Source organism: Varroa destructor, unplaced genomic scaffold (assembly GCF_002443255.2).
Source record: "Varroa destructor unplaced genomic scaffold, Vdes_3.0 BEIS01000006.1, whole genome shotgun sequence".
Taxonomy (NCBI): domain Eukaryota; kingdom Metazoa; phylum Arthropoda; class Arachnida; order Mesostigmata; family Varroidae; genus Varroa; species Varroa destructor.
The window spans coordinates 7,866,283-7,886,649 of NW_019211459.1; the positions used below are offsets into that span (position 1 = coordinate 7,866,283).

Sequence of the window (20,367 nt, forward strand, 5' to 3'; positions counted from 1 at the left end):
AATATATTTGCTATTGTGAATTAACAAAAAGCTAAGGAACACCGAGGCGGGTACAGCCAGCCCAATTTTTTAATATACAGCTGTGTTTACAAATGTAAGTCGAAGTATACTGACAGCCACGGTGATCGGTGGTAGGCTCAGGCCGAACTCCTCAGTAATCATAAAGTCTGCCCCATCTTCAGATACGGCCTGTAGGATCGTAGCCAGTTGTTCACTAACGCGTACAGGCAGTGCGTAATCAGCATACGTCACCTCCAGGGTCAGCTCGAGAGCTGTCAGATACAACAAAACAATGAAGGCGTGCCAATGATTTGTTAGCGGCCAAATACGACTATTCATTTGGGTATACGTGGTGTAGGGTCTGGATAATTACTTTTAGTTGGCGCATTCTACTTGCCTGCCTACTAAATTATAAAATTCCTGCAGAGGTTTTACCTAATATTTGCTTTTGAATGTTGTCTAGATGGCTGCGTGAAGAAGATATGTAAGGTTATGTAAGCGTGTCCAACGGACACGCTTACATAACCTTACATATCGCTAGTATTATTACATCCATCTCAAAGTGCAAAAAGATCGTACAATCACGAGGTTCAAGGGTTTCATGGAAAATTCGCTGCCTTAAAAGCCTCTCGTTACAACCCGTGTAGCATTTTGATATGGCTCGCAGAAGTAAGCGGAGCGTATGGCTTCTCTCAAAGCTGTTGTTCTTTGCGACAGCGCGAATCTGTATGGTACTTCCGATAAGGGCGTCATCATCCGGCATATGAATTTCCAGCACGACGTCGGACTCTGCACCGGGCCTAGGCAGACTCCGAGTGTACCGCGGCAAATGAGGCTGAAGTTGTCTTAAGGCCCTCTCGTAGACGAGGCGCTCCTCGCTATTCCCTAAAACAGCAAATATCGTGTAGTTAGCACATAGCTTAGAGTGATGCAGTGGGATGGTATAGGTACTGGTAAGGCCTAACGGCACATTTACTCAGTGCTGATATTTTCGATTGTTTAAATGCTACCTAGCTAGTTTTGGTTGTTTAGTATTATTGCTATTACCAGGTAACAGGGCACAATATTACTTTGCCAGAAGATGCAGACGCTAGGAACGTGGAGGTTTTCCACATAGTTAACCTATGTATAACCTAGGCACGAGTTTAGCAATAGTTTTTTAATGTTCAGCTGTATCACGCATAACCTACAGCAAAGACAATAGAACGGTAATGAGACATCGATCTAGAGTGAACATAACAAAAAGAGAAAAGATAAAATGAGAGATGCAGAAATGGCAAAGTAAGGGTTTCTAGAATATATGGTCAGTAGTACACTAGTAAGGCGGTGGAGGGCGACCAAGCACTATATGCATAGTAGCATCGATATGTCCTAGGTTTGACCTCAACTCACCTTCTGGAGGTTTGTAGTTATTGGTGATATCGACCCGGTTGTTAGATAGGACAGCTTTGGTGCTCATGTTGACGCCGACACTAAAATCGATTTCGTGTTCGATTGTATATATATTTGTTAAATCCTTCTGATCATACTACGTTTCATAGCTAAAGATACGTCATTTAGGGAAAAAGGGCATCGACTAAAGGCATGAGTGTATCAAACGTTGCAGCTCATTAGTGCATTACTTACTCATCGATGAGGCGTTTGATCTCTTTACGACGTCCTCGATTGTCCTGGCGATAAAAAACAACATCGGCATTGACTTCGGCAAGTACAAAGGCGCAATCATACTTCACGTCGATTTCACCACGCCGGACTGCTTTCACGCTGGCCGGACCCACCCTATAACCGTTGTGTCAGCAGAAACATAAGATAGATACATGAGCAATAGTAGATACGTACTTTATATACATGTAGACTCTGTATGTAGCGTGTAGCTTCCAGCATGACTTTGGGCTAATGTACGCACGACGTAAATTCTGACCTATAAAAATTAATGTTGTATGATGGAATAAAAATCCGACAAAGCGCAGTATAAATAACTGCTTTGATTTCATTCTTGATAACTGATTTCTGTATGTAGACACCCATAAATACTATAATCATTAAGTAAAGAAGCGGCATGGATTGGATTAGACTTAAGCCTAAAATTAACGATATAATATGAGTTTTACTGGAAATTTCCTGTATAAAATAACATAGACAAATTAGGTATTTAACGCTTTCACAAAGTACGAAGTTAATTTAGCGACATTAGTAACTTCATTATGTCCTCACCTAAATTCACCATTGGAAAGTTCCTGTGGAGTGGCGTCAATAACTTGCCACCCATCGAAATCACCGGGGACTGACCCTCGCAGGTCATCCCTCCGCATCCAGACCTCGTTCCATACGTGAAATGACCTAAGCAACAATAAACGGTTCGATACATTAGATAACTAATTCAGACTAGTAGTAAGAGCTTCAGTATCGATTTATTGTTCATACCGCTACGCGGACAACGCATTTTCAGGAAAATTAACAACAAGATGATAGAGATATTGTAAACTTTTGTGGTCCCCTAATAATCTCTCTTCGATATCATTGGTATTGTTTGTTGAATAACTATAAAAGGCGATAGTCTTGCTTGCTTCCAGTCTTGCAGTCGTACGAGAGTAGACACTATGCGATCCTATGTTAAAGCGGCAACCTTTAAATTGGAACGTTTAGACAAATCTCAAATGACCCGGCAAGATAGAGAAGTTGTGCAAAAGTTTCCTTTACCAAATACTATCGTTCCGACTCTCTGAAACGAGTTCATCGTCTTCGTTGTAGATGTAATCGAGAACGAGGTTTCCGTGGACATCATGGGCAGAACGATAATTAGTAACACACCTAAAAACCCATGGTATTGGCTGACATTGCTTGATTGTAAACCACCAAAATTACAAATAAATATTTTACTGTTCTCCTTAAAGCAGATACCGTATATAGTATTTATCATATACTATTATATGTACTTATACGGGATTTTTCATTTTGAAAAGAAAAATTTAGTTTCTAAAAAGCGTAGCTCCACATACATACTTAACCAAGGTAGTTAGTTTGTCTATCTCACCTGCTTGGCAGTCCTAAAGCTCTGCAGAGGGTGTTACAGACGCCTGCAAAAACAAAGCACTGACCGTATCGGACTATTGAGCGTTTTTTATGAAACAGTTGTAGTATCTCAACTGATGAGCTCCACTCCCATGGAGACCGACTATCTTGCTGATCGTGGAACTTGTCAGACCAGTTACCCTCGACAATGCCATCTTGGCCACGCTGTCAATGAACAAGAAATAGATCTGTTAACTCTCCCTAAATAATAATCTTCTTTTGCACACCCTCATCGAATTTGTCAGGAGCGATTCAAACTCGTGCGACGTAGAACCCGCGGAAGGGTGCGAAGATCTTTTTTGCAGCTTATAAAAAACATCTTACAGCAAGTAAAAGATATAACAATGTAAAAGGAGACGGTTAGTTATTTATGAATAGACGCTAGTAGCGATAACAAGGCATATACCTACATGCCCATTGACTATACTGGAAATGGCCCGGGATACGTGAGTCGGTTCTGCCATTTTTCGCACATCCAGATTTGCTAATTCACGCAATGCGAAACATACAATTTCCAAGATTTTCTTTTCATGCTGGCCGAATACCCAGGCGAGCTCCGATATACGATCCTTTCGGCCGGAATAAATGAGGCCAGTATCCGCCAGGACATACTCATCTCGCTCTCTTGTAGCCGGCAAATAAACCGGATCATCTGAAGCGCAGAGTCAGTGCACGGTGGAGCGCGTTTCGTGTCAATGCTATGCTGTAACTTAGCTTTTTATCAAAATACACTAATAATAAATACACTAATAAATAAACTAAATCGTTCAATTCTCGAGGGACACTTGGGTTGGTGTCAAAGCTTCGGTCGATGTACCTGGACTCCATGGATTGAAGAGAATGAAGATTGGTTTATCATAGTGGAAAATCTTGTCAACAAGATTGCTCCGGTTCAACAAATGGGTGAGGATCTTGAGTCTCCATTCGCCAACGGCTGCACGGACCGATATGGCCACCTAAAAGAGATCTAGATTAGGCTAGGGAATATATACCATAATATGGAGAAATACAACATGTAGACACATCTGTTCGTAAGTAATTTCTCTCGTATCTTCCTAGACAAGTACGTTAAAGCCAGCTTGTTACTAAATAACCGCATTCGTAAAAAATGTAACAATTACCTACAAAAACTTTTCGTAAAAGACTTTTATAGACGTGAACAAATAAAAGAGCCATCCAAAACACGTAGCCAATGCGTCCTTGTCACTGTAACGTCGTCTATCATTAGTTTTCGTCAGCCAGACGACTATCGTTTCGGTCAGCTATTGTAGGTCTACTTACGTCAAGGACGATGGTATTGCGTCGCACTTCAATGAGGCGGGCACTCCATAAAGTTGCATGTTCTGCGACCCGTCGAGAGACGGTGATACGCTCGACTCCATCCTCTCCGTAAATGAAACGAGTTCCTGTCGACGGCGCCAGCGATTGGGTAAAGCAACTGTATTAGTGGCATATGAAAACGATATTGAATGCTAGTCAGAGTCGCTATCCTCACACGTTTACAACTACTCGTTACTCTTCTACGGATAATCAATATCGTATTTAACCCGTATTCTAGTGGACAAACTTCAAGTGGCCTTGGCATACCGCTCCACCTAGCAAAATACGTAATTACGGTGGCTTGCCAGCGGTGCCGCTACGAACGACTTGCTCGTTGCGAAATTATTACGCGTTTACGTAAACTATTTGTCTTGTCGAACGTCCAGCCGCGATGGTTTTACACAAAGCAATATTTTCTTTCTTGTTTGCATGTACCGTCGTGCCGTCCAATTACGTATACGATTCATTTTAGTTTTAATCACCACTTCTACATTTCTAGATTAGTCCAAGTGTCGACGGTGTTACGTATCGTACGGAAGGTGCCCCCGCAACTCTGTTAGGCCAATCTACAACGACGTATTCTAATCAACCACAAGTACTTAGGCAAATTTCAATACAGCCCTTCTGCCCTGTAGCGTGTAACATTAGATCACCAGAACACCGCGATACTTTTTATGACAATAAGGCTGCTGCAGTTTATTGCTGTTTCCGTAGTAGGCCACTGTTCTGCATTGACAGCCTATATTCTTTGGCTAATATTACTCTTGCTAGCGTTGTCTCTATCTAGAACGATTGTATGATCTATTTATTCGAATGTTTGGCCTATCGCTAGTGAATATAAAATCGTTCTTATCGTTATCTCTGTACAACGGTCGTGTGGAAACGTTAGCAGAAAACGCAGTTGTTGTCGTCCCTATCACTATAAGAGCTATGGTCGTCATAAAACCTACAGAGGTCTACATTCATAACTCTGTCTCAGCACGAAGAGGCAGCCCGTATGGACGAAACGACAGTGAGTGTGTGCGCGAACAGAACTATAACAATAACAAATGAAATTTATTTGCATTATATGTCCACATGTACATACACGAACTATGTGTCCCGTCTTATATCCCGACGAGCAGTCTTTACGGAACGCCTACTAACGGGCTCGTTTTCCGCAAAAAAAACAAGGCTAGCGCTGCCGGTAAAAGTCGTTAGTTAATTAATTAATACGCGTCGGTCGCCACCCACCGTAGCGCCCCTGTCATGGGTTGTTGCAATGATCTTTGCTGACGATCTTGCTCGGCGAATGAATAGTATCCCCAGACGCATCAGAAACGACAGTCGCAACAAGGACAACGGTAATAACTCGAGCCTACCATCACGCCATTAACAGACATTTCTAAATATCTGTGTACAAGTACATGCATGTACGAATAGGATAATTCACGGAAGATATCGCCGCCCGTATCGCCGAAGTGATAGTACGGCAGAAACGCGCGCGCGCGCGCCAAGTAACGCGAACTTGAGCAACGAACGCTGCTGCCGCTAGCAACAATGAATCGTCGCAGGAGAGATAAGGAAACGAAGCCAGAATTATGAAAAGGCACACACCGTTACTGCACAGTAATGTCTATGTAAGGTGCACATGGAAACAATGTCCGTATGTCGTTGAATTATGCACGTGAACGTTCAACGCTGTGTTGTGTCGGCTACCGCTGCTGTTCCCCTTACCGAATATTACGCGCTTTTTTTTTTGTGTCAAAGATTAAGGATAACAACGCCACGAGGGGTAGGTGTAAATGTGGCCTAATATAAAGAACAAGATTTGTATATTGTTATCCATTTTTCGACTGCGAAGTACAACATCGAAAAGCGGTGCTGGCCGGATCACCACATGACACCGGTCGTGTATCTCAACACAGTCCTGCGCTATTTCGAATGCGCCCGCGCCTGCCAGGACGGCAACAAGCAAAGCCGACATCGCAAATAAGCGTCGTTTACCGTCGTATCTTTAAGGTCTGCCGGCCTAATTACTGTGATGAATGGGAGGGGTGACGGGAGCAGGATGAACGCAATATAAGCTAATTCATGCTATGTCTCGAACTAAAGCTAAAGATTACGGCTTGATTGTTTGTCTGCTTTGAACTTCCAGAAAAAAAAAACCATTGTTCTTTAACCAGTAGCAGCGCGTTATGTTTTGTGTCGATACAGATATTTAGATAAATCAGATATCAGTTACTTGTATTCACTTTTCGCTATTTCCTGCGTACATATGTTGAAAAACAATTGACTATTGTATCTAGCTAGATGGCCTGAAAGTCGTGCGTTTTAGGCAACATGGGTCGCGTCAGGTTGGAGTTGGTATCATTTGGAAACTGAGGTTGGACAGATGTAGTGGTAGGTGCGCTTGTAAAGTGTCTACTATTCAGACTTGAGATAAAATGAGTAGGTAAATTTTGCAGAAAAAATTCGCTTTATTTTGCAATCTTATTACGGCGAAGGCGTAAACGAAGAATGCGTCATCGGAGAAAACAGCCCCAAGATAGTTCTATAAATTTCGATGTGAAGGATGCCCCTTGTAGTAGTAAATCAGTTACAAAGAGAAGTTGACGAAACTATCGCGAAATCGAGCAAGACCGAACCCTCTGTAACCAAACAATATTCACTACCAGACGCTTCTAAACCATCCGAACACCGTTTGTTTGCTGAAACTGGAAATCGTTTGTTATAAATTGCTACCGTCAGGCAGGCAAAACGATTTGTTTGGACCTCTACTGCCAACAGCTAGCGAAATTACAAGAGGCCATTGAAAAGAATCGACTGGGACTAGTGAGCAGAAAAGGCGTCATCTTCCGTGATGACAACGCTAAAGCACGTAACTGTTCAGCTAGCCGATAGACGTTGCGGGAATATGCATAGGCCCCGATCCCGCATCAGCAGGCTATGATCTCTTCTGGCCTTTGCAGAAGTCCTTCAATGGCGGTCATGCAGCCTTAGTCGAAAGTAGAAAAAATAGCTTGTCGCAATTTTCCACCCAGAAACCATAGAAGCTCTACCGCGATGGCATTATGATGTTAACCGGGAAATAGTAGAGGGTCGTCAGTCATATTACTCTAAAGTGCAATGAATATTTAGTTTAATTATAGCCTAAAAATGGTCGATATTTTTCCGAGAACCCAATATATATATGCTTGTTTCTTACCGGATGTGTACAGCGTTTGCGCAGAACCCAAATATGGAGGACGCATGAATATAATTATTATGAAACTGGATTCAAATGTTGTGGTCAAGTTGGATATAGATGTGGATTTTCCAAAAAAATAACGCGTTTATGGAAAACGCACCATGTCTTCTTATACAAAGAAACGTTTGTTTAATATCTAAATAATCAAGTCGAAATAATAATTAGCGAAAAACTGAGCCGCATAAATAGACATTAAATAATGAAAGAAGACGAGGAGACATCGACCTTGTGGCTGAGTCTCTCTGCTTTTGGTCTTATAATCGAAATAATCGACCTCTTCGATGCTTCATCCGTTTCATTGAGTCGGTATGAGAAGCGGAATGCGTTTCGTTGTTACTTATTATTGGCGCCTTTGGTGAATCCAATTTGTCAAGCGACTTTGTCTTAGTTGGATGATCTCACTAGTTTTTAATCCATTTACAACTGTGTTTGTATCTTGTAACCTAAACGTATCGATAAAGGACAAGGAAAGCTTACATCAATTAAAAGATCCTTCTCACCTTCATACGTCAAGGATTTTTGGAGCTTTCACCCCTTGTTTCGCCCGAAACACTTCGCTTCCTTTTCGTTTATACATCGTTTCGTTTCGTGTTTATCTAATTTCGTATCAATATAATTATTAACGCATACAGGAAAAATATGAGTAAGAATTCTCTTGCCAACATCAAAACAGACGTACCAGCATACGTTAAAACCAGTTCAACATGGTCAAAATCTGGCTGAAATCGGCGAGAAAGCTGTAAGACCAATTGTACCGGTTGTCCTCGGCGTGCGATCAGAATTCCGTGCCGTGACCCGGAAAATCTATCTGTATGATGGGTTCGACAATTGAAGTCGATCCGAGCATCAATGGACTGGATCTCAAGGATGTCGCTCTCTGAAACTGGGAGAGTAACATCCAAAACAACAGCAAAAAAGATGTCGACAAAAACGCCGAACGTTATTATTTCGCCTTATGATAATGTATTCATTACATCTGTAAAAATGTTATGCTATAGGCAAACTGCGGGTTGTTTAAAGCAAGGCGTTCTTCTAGCTCAACGTTCACATTTCAAGGGCTGAAGGTGTCTTCATATGGTCTGCTTAGAAGAGTTCAGGACGCAATCAATACAGAGCTGCATTCGATGGGCCTATTAAAGCGCTATCGGTCAAATCATATGTGCCTGTACTTTAGATATCAGCCTATCGAATAGACCGGTCTATAGAAAGGGGAACACGATGGCGTCATTTAAAAAAACATGTTCCACTATTCTAGTTTAAGAGCTACTGTCGTTGGAAGGAGTAAAAAACGAGACAAGCCGAGATAATGCTGAACGCTGTTATAGAATCACACCTGTGCCGATATCTAGACAAAAACGTAATTGTTAAATGCCTATCTCAGTCTCTAGCTCCTATGATAGTATACTTATTAACTAATTCACTTATTTAGAACCTTCCTTGAAAACATCTCCTCTTCTTTTTTCTTCTAACTTAAATCCCCTCTTTGGCTGATTTTTTTTTTACAGATTTCTAGTAAGTTTTATCCAGCCGCTGACAACTATAGCTCTTATACTTTAAATGCGCATATATGGTATAACGCAAACTGTATCGTGAGTGAAACCTGCATCACAAGTTCAGTCGGTGCTAGTATGCGAAACTTAGAACAGTAAGTTCATCATATCGAATTGACCATTGGACAACGTTTACGCGTTCGGTGAATGAAATATAGAATCAATATAGTATTCGAGACTTGGGCGAACTTAGCGGTTCCGAAACGGCAACCCTGAAGTGTTAGATCGGCGCGATTCATTTCCTACGCACACGCTTTGCGAGATTTAAGGTAGGCTATAGTGACCTAGAGAAAACATCAGTAGCTATATTGCTGGTTGGCATTGGTACATGAACGGAAGGTTGCCCGAAGCTTAGATTTCCAATACGTTGTGATCCTTTCAAGGCGGAATATTTATCCCGTTTAGATAAAGTATCACAGTCAGCTATGAACTATTTCATCGACAGGATGAGAAACCTGCAGAGTTAAGTGATTATGGACAAACATTCCGTTCAGAATGCGGCGTTTAGGCAAAGCTAACGGCAGGCCGCATTTTCCGTCGGCGTAAATGAGCACAATTTCGAACTGTCATTGACAACTGTGTGGGGCATTTGAAATGGGGGCGTAACTCTGACAGAAAGAGCAAACAATGCTGAATTTTATCGTTTCAAAGATCTGCCTTTCACTCAAATGACTTCAGCGTATTTTTCACATGTCATTATATGTGTGTGTGTGTGCGTGTGTGTTTCATCTTTCGTTATTCTAGGGCTGAATACGTAACCATTATCGCTATGTACTTCAGTTGAGTTTGACAGATTATATCGTGTTTATGTGACAGCTCCTTCAGATCGTTCATTGTCAATGACGGCTGTAAATTCATTTAACTGAACTAACAGGGTCATCACGTTTTTTCAGCTGTTATGACGATTGCCTGATGTTGCCGCCTGCCAAAACTAGGTTTGTGCTTAATGTTAACGTACACCAAATGCAGAAAAAAAAGCGCAGAGGGAAGATGAAAAGCCATTGCTTCTAATTGCAGCAATAAGAATGCTAGAAATAAGAGGCACTCATAATGTCTTCGGCACTCGGCTCTGCTTCGGGTCCGATTTGCGACATGCCACAGGCAGGATAACTGGTACTGAGTGACATTCGTTGGAATATTTTTACATGCAGAAGTGTACGCGAGGTCCACTTTGAACGTAATTGACGGTAATTGAAACTGTGGCCAGATCCTTTTGTAGGTGCCTTTTGTTTCGCTGGGACCTCCTCGCTCACCGCCCAGTTCCAGTCGCGACAACAGGTCAATCGTCTACGTGAGACTGTGCAGTACGACGATCGGGGCTGCGTAATAATCATGTAATTATACAATACGTTTTTGTAACAATTCAGCGCCATCAGATTCACAATTCATCTTAGCATTCTGCTGCATTTGCTAATTATATAAGAATAGATCATCGTCTGATTTCGTGCAGCGGCTTGTGTTATCCACTACGCGATCTGTTATTTCATAACAGATTATCATAACAGGGATCTTGTTATTAAATCGCATCATAAACGTTTTACTCTACTCAAGTAAACAAGTTAGCCTAACATGTTGCTGATAAGGGTGTTATCTCTAAAGGTAGACGAGCTTTTCTATACAGCAGAACATACCGGTTCCTCTACTTAGCTGCCACATGTGACGGTTAGCTTGGTCGCATATATCACATTACTGATTCTAATCAGTCATTGTTAAACGTATCACTTACGCAGTCCCAAACGACCCGGCCTTGCTCGACGCCCCGGCTCATTGAAAATCTCCACCTCTATGTCCAGAGGCCTCCGTGGCCATGATGGCCTAACTCTATTTCCGGCACGTCCAAGGTCCCAGGTAGAGCCCGGTCTCGAATCGAACCTAGAATAACTACGCAGCGAGTTCAGCCAATCTCTGTTGAAACTCATGATGACCATTACCGGCTACGAATGGTCAATGTATTCGAAGGCACGCAGTGTACCTCTTCCTTTATGAGATTTCTAGGCTTCGCCTCTGACTAGTGTTTTTCAATGGCGCTGTTGAAGGCGCTAGCCACAGCTTGGAAACGAGGTGCCCTTGTCTATTCTGTTTCTCACCGATCTCAGTTCGTTGGCGCGAGCCCTGCAAGGGACAGAAGCACGTAACGAAGGAAGAGTACCCACGTCAGTATATGGCAATATCGTAAGTAGTTCTAGTTTATATAAGCCAGTAAAATTCCGCTGATTTCTCTCTCATCAGATCTTGTAGTTACTTAAAAACGAACTATTTATCGGTTCGCCAAAAGTATACACAGCTGCCTCATCTTCTCAGAATTTACCCAATGATCTAACAAATCAAAAACGTACTTATAAAACGCTTGTATCATCTCGCTTTTGTGACGCAGCGGTAAAGATGGAAAGAAAAGTATTCTTCGCGAACGGAGCCTGAACATTAGGTTGGGGTGTAACCTGAATCGACTGGCAAATTCACCGGCCTAAGTAGCTAAAGCCCTAAAGCCTACTGAGATCAAACAAAAGGCTAACAATACGTCTATGATTAGATCGTAACGAGTCCTAGTGATTGCACGTGGCATTTACATGCACACATACACGCATGCGTCGCTCCATAGGTGGTAATTTACCTCTGCAATCGGCTAAAGTATAAATGAACGCATTGTTCTATTCTTGACAAGCACATTTCGCTACCTCTTTTAGGTGGTCAATGTAACTATTAGCGTCATTGGGTTTCGTTGTTGTCCGCAGCCGCTAGCAACAGTGTTCCACCCATCTCAGCCGTTATCCATCTTCAGTCATTACTAGCAGATAAATATGAGCTGAAACCGCGATACCTTCTTCACTGACGTCTAGAACAAACCGAGGCTACCTATATGTGATGCGCCCCATCACTATCACGGCGTCTCCCAGCATTTCGTACGTTTCTCGTTTGCGTCCCGTCGTCGTTGCTTACTTAAGCGTGCCCGGCCATTTCTTGTCGTACGCCCTGAGTGCTACGGCTTCCACGACCTTACGAGTCACATACGACTAGGGCTGCCGCCATGGCTGACATTTTTCGTGTATTATTTTTGACATACGACGAACGATTCGTCCAGGTTGTTGTGCCACCTTGAACCAGTCTGCGCAGCCCGCAGTAAACGCCAGACGCGTGAGTTCCCGTGCGTATCGAATGAATGGTTGGGGGGGGGGGGGGGGGCAGTCGCATCCTGAAATAGCTGCTGCCGCTTCTGTTGCACCCGATGTCAGAGGGCAAATATGTCAGAAGTCAGTCGCCCGCAACGGGCGGCTGGATACTGTCTCTAATTAGTATACCCTACGAAATAACTGCGAGAAAGAGGATTGACTCGATGACCTGATGGAACTACAAGCGCCTTAAGAAGGTAGAACGATTACCGCTTGCCTATAGCCACCTGTAGATTCCGAATTGGTGACTCAAAGGCGCGGGTCTCCTTTCAATATACGTGCTATATTTTAGGAATTGGAAAAATTTCAAAATTGATTCCACGGCGGCCTCAAACGTAACATGTGCGGATACTTCTCGTGCACTACTGAAGTCGATGGCAAAAAAATCAATATATCAACCGGATCGTAATAGCTAATGCCGTTAACGAATATGCCCAGTGCTAGTAATTATGAATGAAATCGTAGACCTCCAATATATTATTCACCAACCCAATTAAGGGTAAATATGCAGCCCATTTGCGATAATGCGTCGAATGAATTTGGTTATTAGACCTGGGTTCCAAACCAGCACAGAAAAGACGCACGGGTTGGCTGGCAAGTGTTGATTAGGGAGATTCATTAGATCGCAGGGGGTGACTAGAACAGAAATGATCATATTCATTTTACAGAGATGAATCTATATGATGAACAGTGATCGCGCACGCGTACTAAACACAAAATGGGTCCAAAACAAACACTATGTAGTGCAGTCTAGTCTGCCTAATCGACCACGGCCTGCTGATCTATGATATGGTAATTACAAGAGTAATTAGAAGGGATGAATGGTGGAAAATCAATAAAGTCATCTCATGTCTTGCTTGACTGGTCTATACCACGATCGTTCATGCCTTAATTTAGAATCAAGTTAATGGTAATGTGCCCGTCCGATATTGAGATTCTTTTCATATTCTTTTATCATGTTTCGTTTTTGCGGGGTGTACATTAAATACAGGCCTGCAAAGTCGCGGCCACGATTGGCGGTATCGTACCGATGGGTTTGCATCGGTAAAATTGCGCCAGTAGACAATCGAATCAGATCTATAGATAGTCCTACTAACGTCTAAACAGCGACCTCTACGGTGCCATCGTTATTGCAGTTGTCGTACGATTCTGGTTCATGAGTAGATCGAAAATGAGCTTTTCAGAGATAAATGACAGGGGTTTAAATACAGACGGTAACTAGACGAATCCTTTCGTGGTCGCAGTTAGCACTACCTGCGAATCTAGTTCAAGACCACAAGTCACTGCCTGGACTCTCTGGAAGCATAGCATTATATGTCAGTTGGGTGATATAAACGTCCACTTCAGACGGACTGCGACGCACTCACTCTTCCTATTGGTATTATTATTACTATTACTGGAAGCCTATTACTGGAAAGATGTGTTGAACTAAACGATATAGTCGTATGAATCTTGATTATGTGGGTTAGACAATTTTTGACCTCGCTTGCTGAACATAAACTTTGCACATATGCTTATTATTTGTGGCTTATGTCAGCGACCTTTTTCGGGCTTGGATCCAGCAGTGATTGAAAGCTTTTAATGACCTCGAAGCGCTAATATGGGCACACGACCCATGTTTTTTAGAATAATGTTATTTGATTCAAATTATTGTTAAATCGTCAAACATGATTAATAAGCTTGCACGGTACATATTTGTTCTGTAGTATGTGCTAGACCTGAGCAAATGTTCGTGATCAAAGCTATGAAATGGCTACTACATAGCAATCTAACCATTATCTTTGTGCAGGAAGTTGTATTTTAGAATGCTGACTGGCTCGTCGTATCGCCGCTAACTAGCCCCAAAATACCGTCTGTTTGTTAGAGATGTTTGGTTAATACGACCAGAACGTAAGTTAGTTTGAAAATGAGCGGCTTAATTACTACAACACCGTACTTGTCTAGTTTCAATCAAGTATTAACCCGGCTGAGGCAATAACCTATGATTTGTCCTGTACTCCTTTACCCTTTGTAGATTTGGAAATGCTTTCGTTAACGGCCCGTCACGGCCCGTTACCGTAACGTCCGTCTGCTCAAAATTACTTATTATGCCCGAAGCCGCTCGTGCGATCGAGAAGCTTGCGTTGAATATAATTTGTCTCGTTTCGATATCAGAGGACTAAAGTTTATTGCGGACTTATAAAGCCCTGACGTATACCAGGAACACTAGCCAAGTATCTGCCTTAATACTAAGTATTGTATGCACGATATTCATACGATGTTACGCTATACAGAATCAAACATAGCGTGTCCTCCTCTCAAGCGGCACATTGAACCCTATCCCATCATTATTTGCGCTATTTTATCCATAAGTAGAGTCAGCTAAACAGGCCACTTCGAGCTATTTCGTCTCATATGATTTGGGTTAACCCCCCCCCCCCCCTTCGCTTCCTCCTCCCCTCACGTGCAAGCAGACAGACATACGCAGACGAACGAACAGATGGACATCCATGCGCGCTCATCTATTCACATCTACACGCGTATAAATATATATAAACACACGTATAGTTTCACGTTTACACATACGTTCGCCGAACCATCGCCCACTACCACGCTTAATTCAGTCTAATCATGGCCAGCATTAGGTGAACCGCTAGGATAGCCGCCCTGCTTCTGCTCCCACCGATGGCCCGCTAGCGCCACCGCGAGCGCGAATTACTACCGCCGTTACGGCTACCGCTGTTGCTACTACCTCTGTATGATTTGCTTCGAGAAAAACTAGTAGGGAGATGACGGACAGACGATAAATCTAGCTCGTAAACACGGCACCAACGCCGTCATCGTCGTCCTCGATATCATCAGCAGCAATATTATCCGTCCTCATAAATTTAGCTAGTCCGTGGCTCCGGTCTTTGCCGCAACTTCTGACACGCCAAAATACAAATCTTTCCGCCCCCATCCCTCTCTGTCAAATCTGTTCTGTTATCATCTCTACTTACCTGCTATTTGCCACGAATACGACTGCCGCTAGGCAACTTGCATTCTCTCCTATAGTTCGTTTTTTTCGTCCAGGAACCCGCGCACACTTGCCACTAGATGGTGCTTCGGTCGCTAGCAGCTGCTTCGCACCTAGCGGACGACTCGAACATGATCGCCACCTAGCGGTCAGATTGTCGACCAGCTCTTTAGCTTACTCCTCCTCCTCCTCCTCCTCCGTAATTATCTTCTTTTCCAACAATCCATACATATTCTCTAGCAGCAATGCAGCAGCGCTACCTCGCACCCCCTGCTAGTCATTGAGAGGAAGTCGACAGTAGATGACAGCAGTTTTCCGTGGAAGAAGCAGCCAGGGCTTAGGCTGCTGCTGTTGCTGTTCGCCGTAACCGCGGTACACCGAAGCAAAAGTACCAGCGCCCGCAGTAGTGCAACACCCTTGCTATAGTTCGTTCTCATTGCAGCTGCTAGCGCTTCCGTCGCCGCTGCTTTTGCAGTGGTAAGCTTAGCAGTAGTAGTAGATTCTATTGGTCTATCTGTCGGTCAGTTTCTCGGCGTGTGTATGCGAAGGCTTAGGCTCTGAACGCAGCCGCTGACGGAGCCGCCGCGTGAGTTTGGCAGAGAGAACTATGTTTGGATGAGCAAAGCCGGCTCCCCGTGTGCTTGTCTATCGGATGTTCATCCAGTTGCCAAGTGGCGCTCGCCCGTAACACGGTGCGCACGTCTGAGGTTCAGCGACAGGCAACGGTCGCGATCGTGATCGGTCGTGGCTCGATGTTGTTGGAGTCTCGCGCATCTGTATAGGTCGTCAGTAAGTCGGGGCGCGACAACGTATGAACCTCTTCTTCTATAATATGAAGGTATTTCTACCAATTAAATCGGTTCGATTCCGACCTTGTTAACACAAAGATTATAAGATAAGATAGCTACGAAGACGGTGCTACGCCACAGTGCATTGTAGACTTCGTAAAGGAAAGAAGACATGATAAACAGGTGTCGGGTTGAGTCGTAATGTTAGAAATGAAATTGTGGACAGTTCGTGCGATGAAGACATCTGTCTGATTGTTTGATTAGTACAAACAGCGGGCGGACCGCGTATCGCTACATCGTACTTGATTGCCGGTGCTCCGTAGTGAAGTTGTGCATGTATGTTGTTCTAAGGCAATTGTGGTGGAGCTCGCCAAAAAAAAAGTAATGTACGCCCAGTGATTAGACCGCCATGCTTGTTTCCCACCGAATCAGCTGTGGATAGTTACTCTATGGATAACGTTCAGATTGCCAGCAGGATAACCGCACTCGAGGTGACTTCAGCCTCCCGATAGGTCGAGACAACTGAACTAAGGGGTAAGAACGCAACAAAAGGAGTGATTGCACCTATTACGAAGGATGTTTCGGCCGTGTAATTTAGGTAACTCCGTGAGCAGGCTAAGCGATCGGATGCCACTTGTCACAATTGGTTCAGGGATTTTCGCTGGATTGCCGACCACCGCAGTCACAGCTGCGAAACTGCGCAAATGCAGGAGACAATCGAGAAAATACTCTCTAGAGATAAACGAATCGCTCTTGTATCTTCAAGAGTGCTAGCAAGGCAACTAGATGATAAGTTCTGGTAAACTTAGCTCGCAAGACCTTTCCCGTGGTTAAAAAACGAGCCGTACCTACGACCGTTTGAAGTCCCATTAATTAGTTTGTTTCATTGAAGTTGGAGCCCGCAGTAATGATAATAACAATGATACATCATGAAAGGACGTATTAAAGTATTTGGGCACGCCAACAAATTCTGTTGACAACGACTTGGCTATTTATGGGCATTGTCCTGTTCTTAAAGGATGGTTACCGGGCTCGTTCGCTTCCTGGTCCAGTGGTTCAAAGCGTGAAATGGTTACAGAGCAAAACGGGGTGGGGTGTGGGGGGCATTGTAACTGACGATCACGCCTACTCCAGAGCCGCAGATGCCTTCGTTAGCTCCATGGGTGAAACGAACGTCGATTACAACAGCATTAACAAGAAACAGGTCGGCCACCGGCCTTTTATGTCACCTGTGGCGCCAAACAGGCACCCCGCAACTTTACGAGCTAGTCGAAAGACGCTTGTTGAGCTACCAATTTAAACGACATAAACGAAGAAAACCAAATAGAACGCCATATATAACATAATACATATATAAAAATAAATAATTGGTTGTGCTGACCGGCAGAAAATACATTTTGACAAAATACTTGCCAAGAGCCACTGGCATGGTAATGAAAAGATATTTATACGTCCGTAGCAAAGTCCAACGCTCCTAACAATATCGTTAGAACGTAAAGATTCGCAGAAGTTTTCCCAACAAGCACATTTGAATAGTATGAGGCTATTGCCGTCACGGGAACCATCTGCCAGCTGACGCGGCGTGAGTGTCCAAATCTATTTCAACTTATACACATTATTGAACCAGATGTGTGTACACTTGACATCGTGGAGGGACGGCTCTAGAGTTGGTAAGCGTGCTTTAGTCAGAAAAATATTAGATTAGACTTGAAATACAACGAGCATTTGGCATCACGCTATAGGACTGTTGAGCCAAAGGTCTCAGCGAAAATAACAAGTAATAGATACATTTGTATATATATATATATACGCATATACCACAAGTAGATTTTTGTTATTGTTGTCGGCCATGCTTCTAAGCTTTGTAACTGCGTCGGCGATCAAACTTACGACATAGCATTACCATTGATTTTACGTTAGTCAATGTCGAGTATTGTGGTTGAGTTTTTTTGGCTTCTGAAAGACGTTCCAGAACGCGCTCTGCGGCTTATGTTGAAGCTGGAAAAATGCTATCCGTCTATAGAGATCAATTCGAGTTCGAATTACTACGTCAGTTATAGCATCAGGACGGAGCCAGTAGGCACAAAAATCCTAGGTTGGCAGCTGCGATACGTTTCGTTTACACAGCTTCCAACCTTGATGGTCCGTTTCAATTTCAAAAGTTACGCTGTTCAGCATCGACTAAAAAGGACCGCACAACTCGACTCACGCTCTGAGACAACGCTATACGTTTGCCTAAAGAGCAGACGTAATGAGACGGCCTCATTTATGAATGATCTAACATGCATTGATGCGAGAAAGTCTGAAAAAACGAAAATCATAGGCCTTTTTTCTTAGGTCAGCTAGGCGTCTATCACATCTGACGGTAGCTGTTGGATTGACATACTAGCCACGTCCTACTATCTAAGCTATATTTACACTGAAATATCATAGATGTTTCTGTGTTGCTGAGAAATCAGAAACATGAAGGCAACAGATAGAAACGCTAGAAATGAGACGCTTCAATTTCAAGTAGTCTCTTATCTCTTCTTGACATGGCACTGTTCAGTTATTAAATGTTTTACCTGCACAATTACAAAGTTATCTTTGTTCCGAAATGGAAATCTCAGAGAAAAGCCGATGCCAATAATATTCACAACGGATTGTATCGAAGATTAGATAAAGTAACAGTCGTATGTTATAGTCAGAGGCTTTTCGGTGATTGCTGATAACAACTAATGCTGCTACAGTTAACAACCCGGGGCGTAGAAGTACACGATTCATGTCGACAGCTTAGATGTAGCTGTTGGCAATTGAAATACGTACTTCGTGTTATCTCAGCTTGTAGTTAACAGTCTATCTAGCATGAGCCCCGATCAGATAGATATAGAACTAAGGAACGTCGCTCTGCGCATTGAACGTCCCGTTTATCACCTCTGGTAAGCGTCATTTTTTCGTTGTGATCCACAGTGAGGCTCGCGTGCATAGAACATACAGATCTTGTCAGCGGCTGTACATAATCACAGTACATTATACAGGTGTGCCGTAACGGTATGTGGGTGGGCGGAGGGATACGAGCACCACCGAACGTAAATGGAGAAGTGTCATGTATACGAATAATGAACGACAACGGTAAGCAACGCAAGCTTTATGGGATGGTACAGGACACTGAACCATGTAATCCTCCGTGGTCGACGTTCGCCAATAATACGCGCGTGCGTATCGTCATATTCTATATGTAATTTAGCACATATATATATGTCTTTCTACCGATTCCATAGACTGTCCGTTTTTGTTTTTCGAGCTTCCAGCTATTTAAAAAGCGGCCACTTCTCTGTTTGAGATTAAGAGACTAATTGAGGTTATAACAATATTTCTTTTGAAATGAATAATATGTTTGCGATTTTGACACAATTCGTGTAAGAGATAAATTAATGCCTCCGTTTCGAAATACTGGCCCCGATCAGAGTTTCCGTCTATTCGGTAGACTTGTTTAAATACACCATATAAATTGCCTGCGACAGAAAGCGCTGCACGTAGAGAATAGTCCAATATGTGCGAGCTCAGTCCAAATCTATGGTACGGGCTACAAACAACAGTCATGCAAAAAAATCCACACGTGTCGACCCCGCCTACTGCTAACGGGAACCCGGTCACACTACTGTTTCTAGCGGGTATTGTTCATTCGGACATTACAGGTCACGATCTAGCCACTTGAAGTACCATGTCATAATTATATAGTCATTTAGCAATGTGAACCTCTAGTTCCCGTACGCAACAGTACATAAACGTAATAAAGATAAATCCATAAGAGTATGATAAAAATAGTCGTATTCGACTTAGCTTGCTGACTGCAGTGATCTTGTCTGTCCTGTGACAGCTCAGTGTATGCCTATTAGGCTTAGGGAGACGCGGTAATCCATGTCTAAATCCGGCCGTGGAGACAGTTCATTGCGTGCTCTGAACCAGCCGTCTGATGAAATGTCCGACGGCGGTGCCGAATGTAAAAGTAAAAAAATTTGTGCGGCTTGTACCTGACATAGATCTACGATTATGTATAGTTGATAAATGGCAAATTTGTGGTGTCATTGAATTTGCGTGGTTCTGAGATTTCATTTTTGGTAATGATATAGAATCATAGATCAGAAGAGCAGTAACGATGGATGCACTGGCAATAATCGTTGTGAGAAATAATAAAGACGCGCTGATGCAGCTTTTTAAGAACGCATTTAACTCACGACGACGACGACCAAAACTAGACGAAAAC

General features: G+C 43.1%; 2 protein-coding genes across 12 annotated transcripts in view; one reads left to right on the plus strand and one right to left on the minus strand.

Moving 5' to 3' along the window:
- The window catches only part of LOC111252566 (annulin-like), an 80,819-nt gene that overhangs the window by 1,943 nt on the left and 58,509 nt on the right, over window positions 1-20,367 (minus strand). For 3 of the 9 annotated variants that reach the window (XM_022810706.2, XM_086992041.1, XM_086992042.1), the window contains 12 exons: window positions 10,898-11,283; window positions 8,301-8,504; window positions 4,354-4,478; window positions 3,890-4,028; window positions 3,483-3,724; window positions 3,035-3,237; window positions 2,701-2,811; window positions 2,215-2,340; window positions 1,627-1,779; window positions 1,393-1,472; window positions 580-885; window positions 115-272 (listed from right to left, as the gene is read on the minus strand). In XM_022810706.2, the coding sequence (XP_022666441.1) occupies window positions 115-272; window positions 580-885; window positions 1,393-1,472; window positions 1,627-1,779; window positions 2,215-2,340; window positions 2,701-2,811; window positions 3,035-3,237; window positions 3,483-3,724; window positions 3,890-4,028; window positions 4,354-4,478; window positions 8,301-8,504; window positions 10,898-11,099 (2,049 nt within the window). In that variant the 5' untranslated portion in view covers window positions 11,100-11,283. Of the gene's footprint in view, window positions 1-114; window positions 273-579; window positions 886-1,392; window positions 1,473-1,626; window positions 1,780-2,214; window positions 2,341-2,700; window positions 2,812-3,034; window positions 3,238-3,482; window positions 3,725-3,889; window positions 4,029-4,197; window positions 4,319-4,353; window positions 4,479-8,300; window positions 8,505-10,897; window positions 11,284-15,316; window positions 15,445-20,367 lie in introns of those variants that run through there. The other 6 variants (XM_086992040.1, XM_086992043.1, XM_086992044.1 and 3 more) reach the window with 6 other exon arrangements.
- LOC111252567 (uncharacterized) overlaps window positions 16,152-20,367 on the plus strand; it is a 60,286-nt gene continuing 56,070 nt past the window's right edge. For all 3 annotated transcript variants that reach the window (XM_022810710.2, XM_022810711.2, XM_022810714.2), the window contains exon 1: window positions 16,152-16,655. The gene's annotated coding sequence lies outside the window, so the exon portion shown is untranslated. The remainder of the gene's footprint in view (window positions 16,656-20,367) is intronic.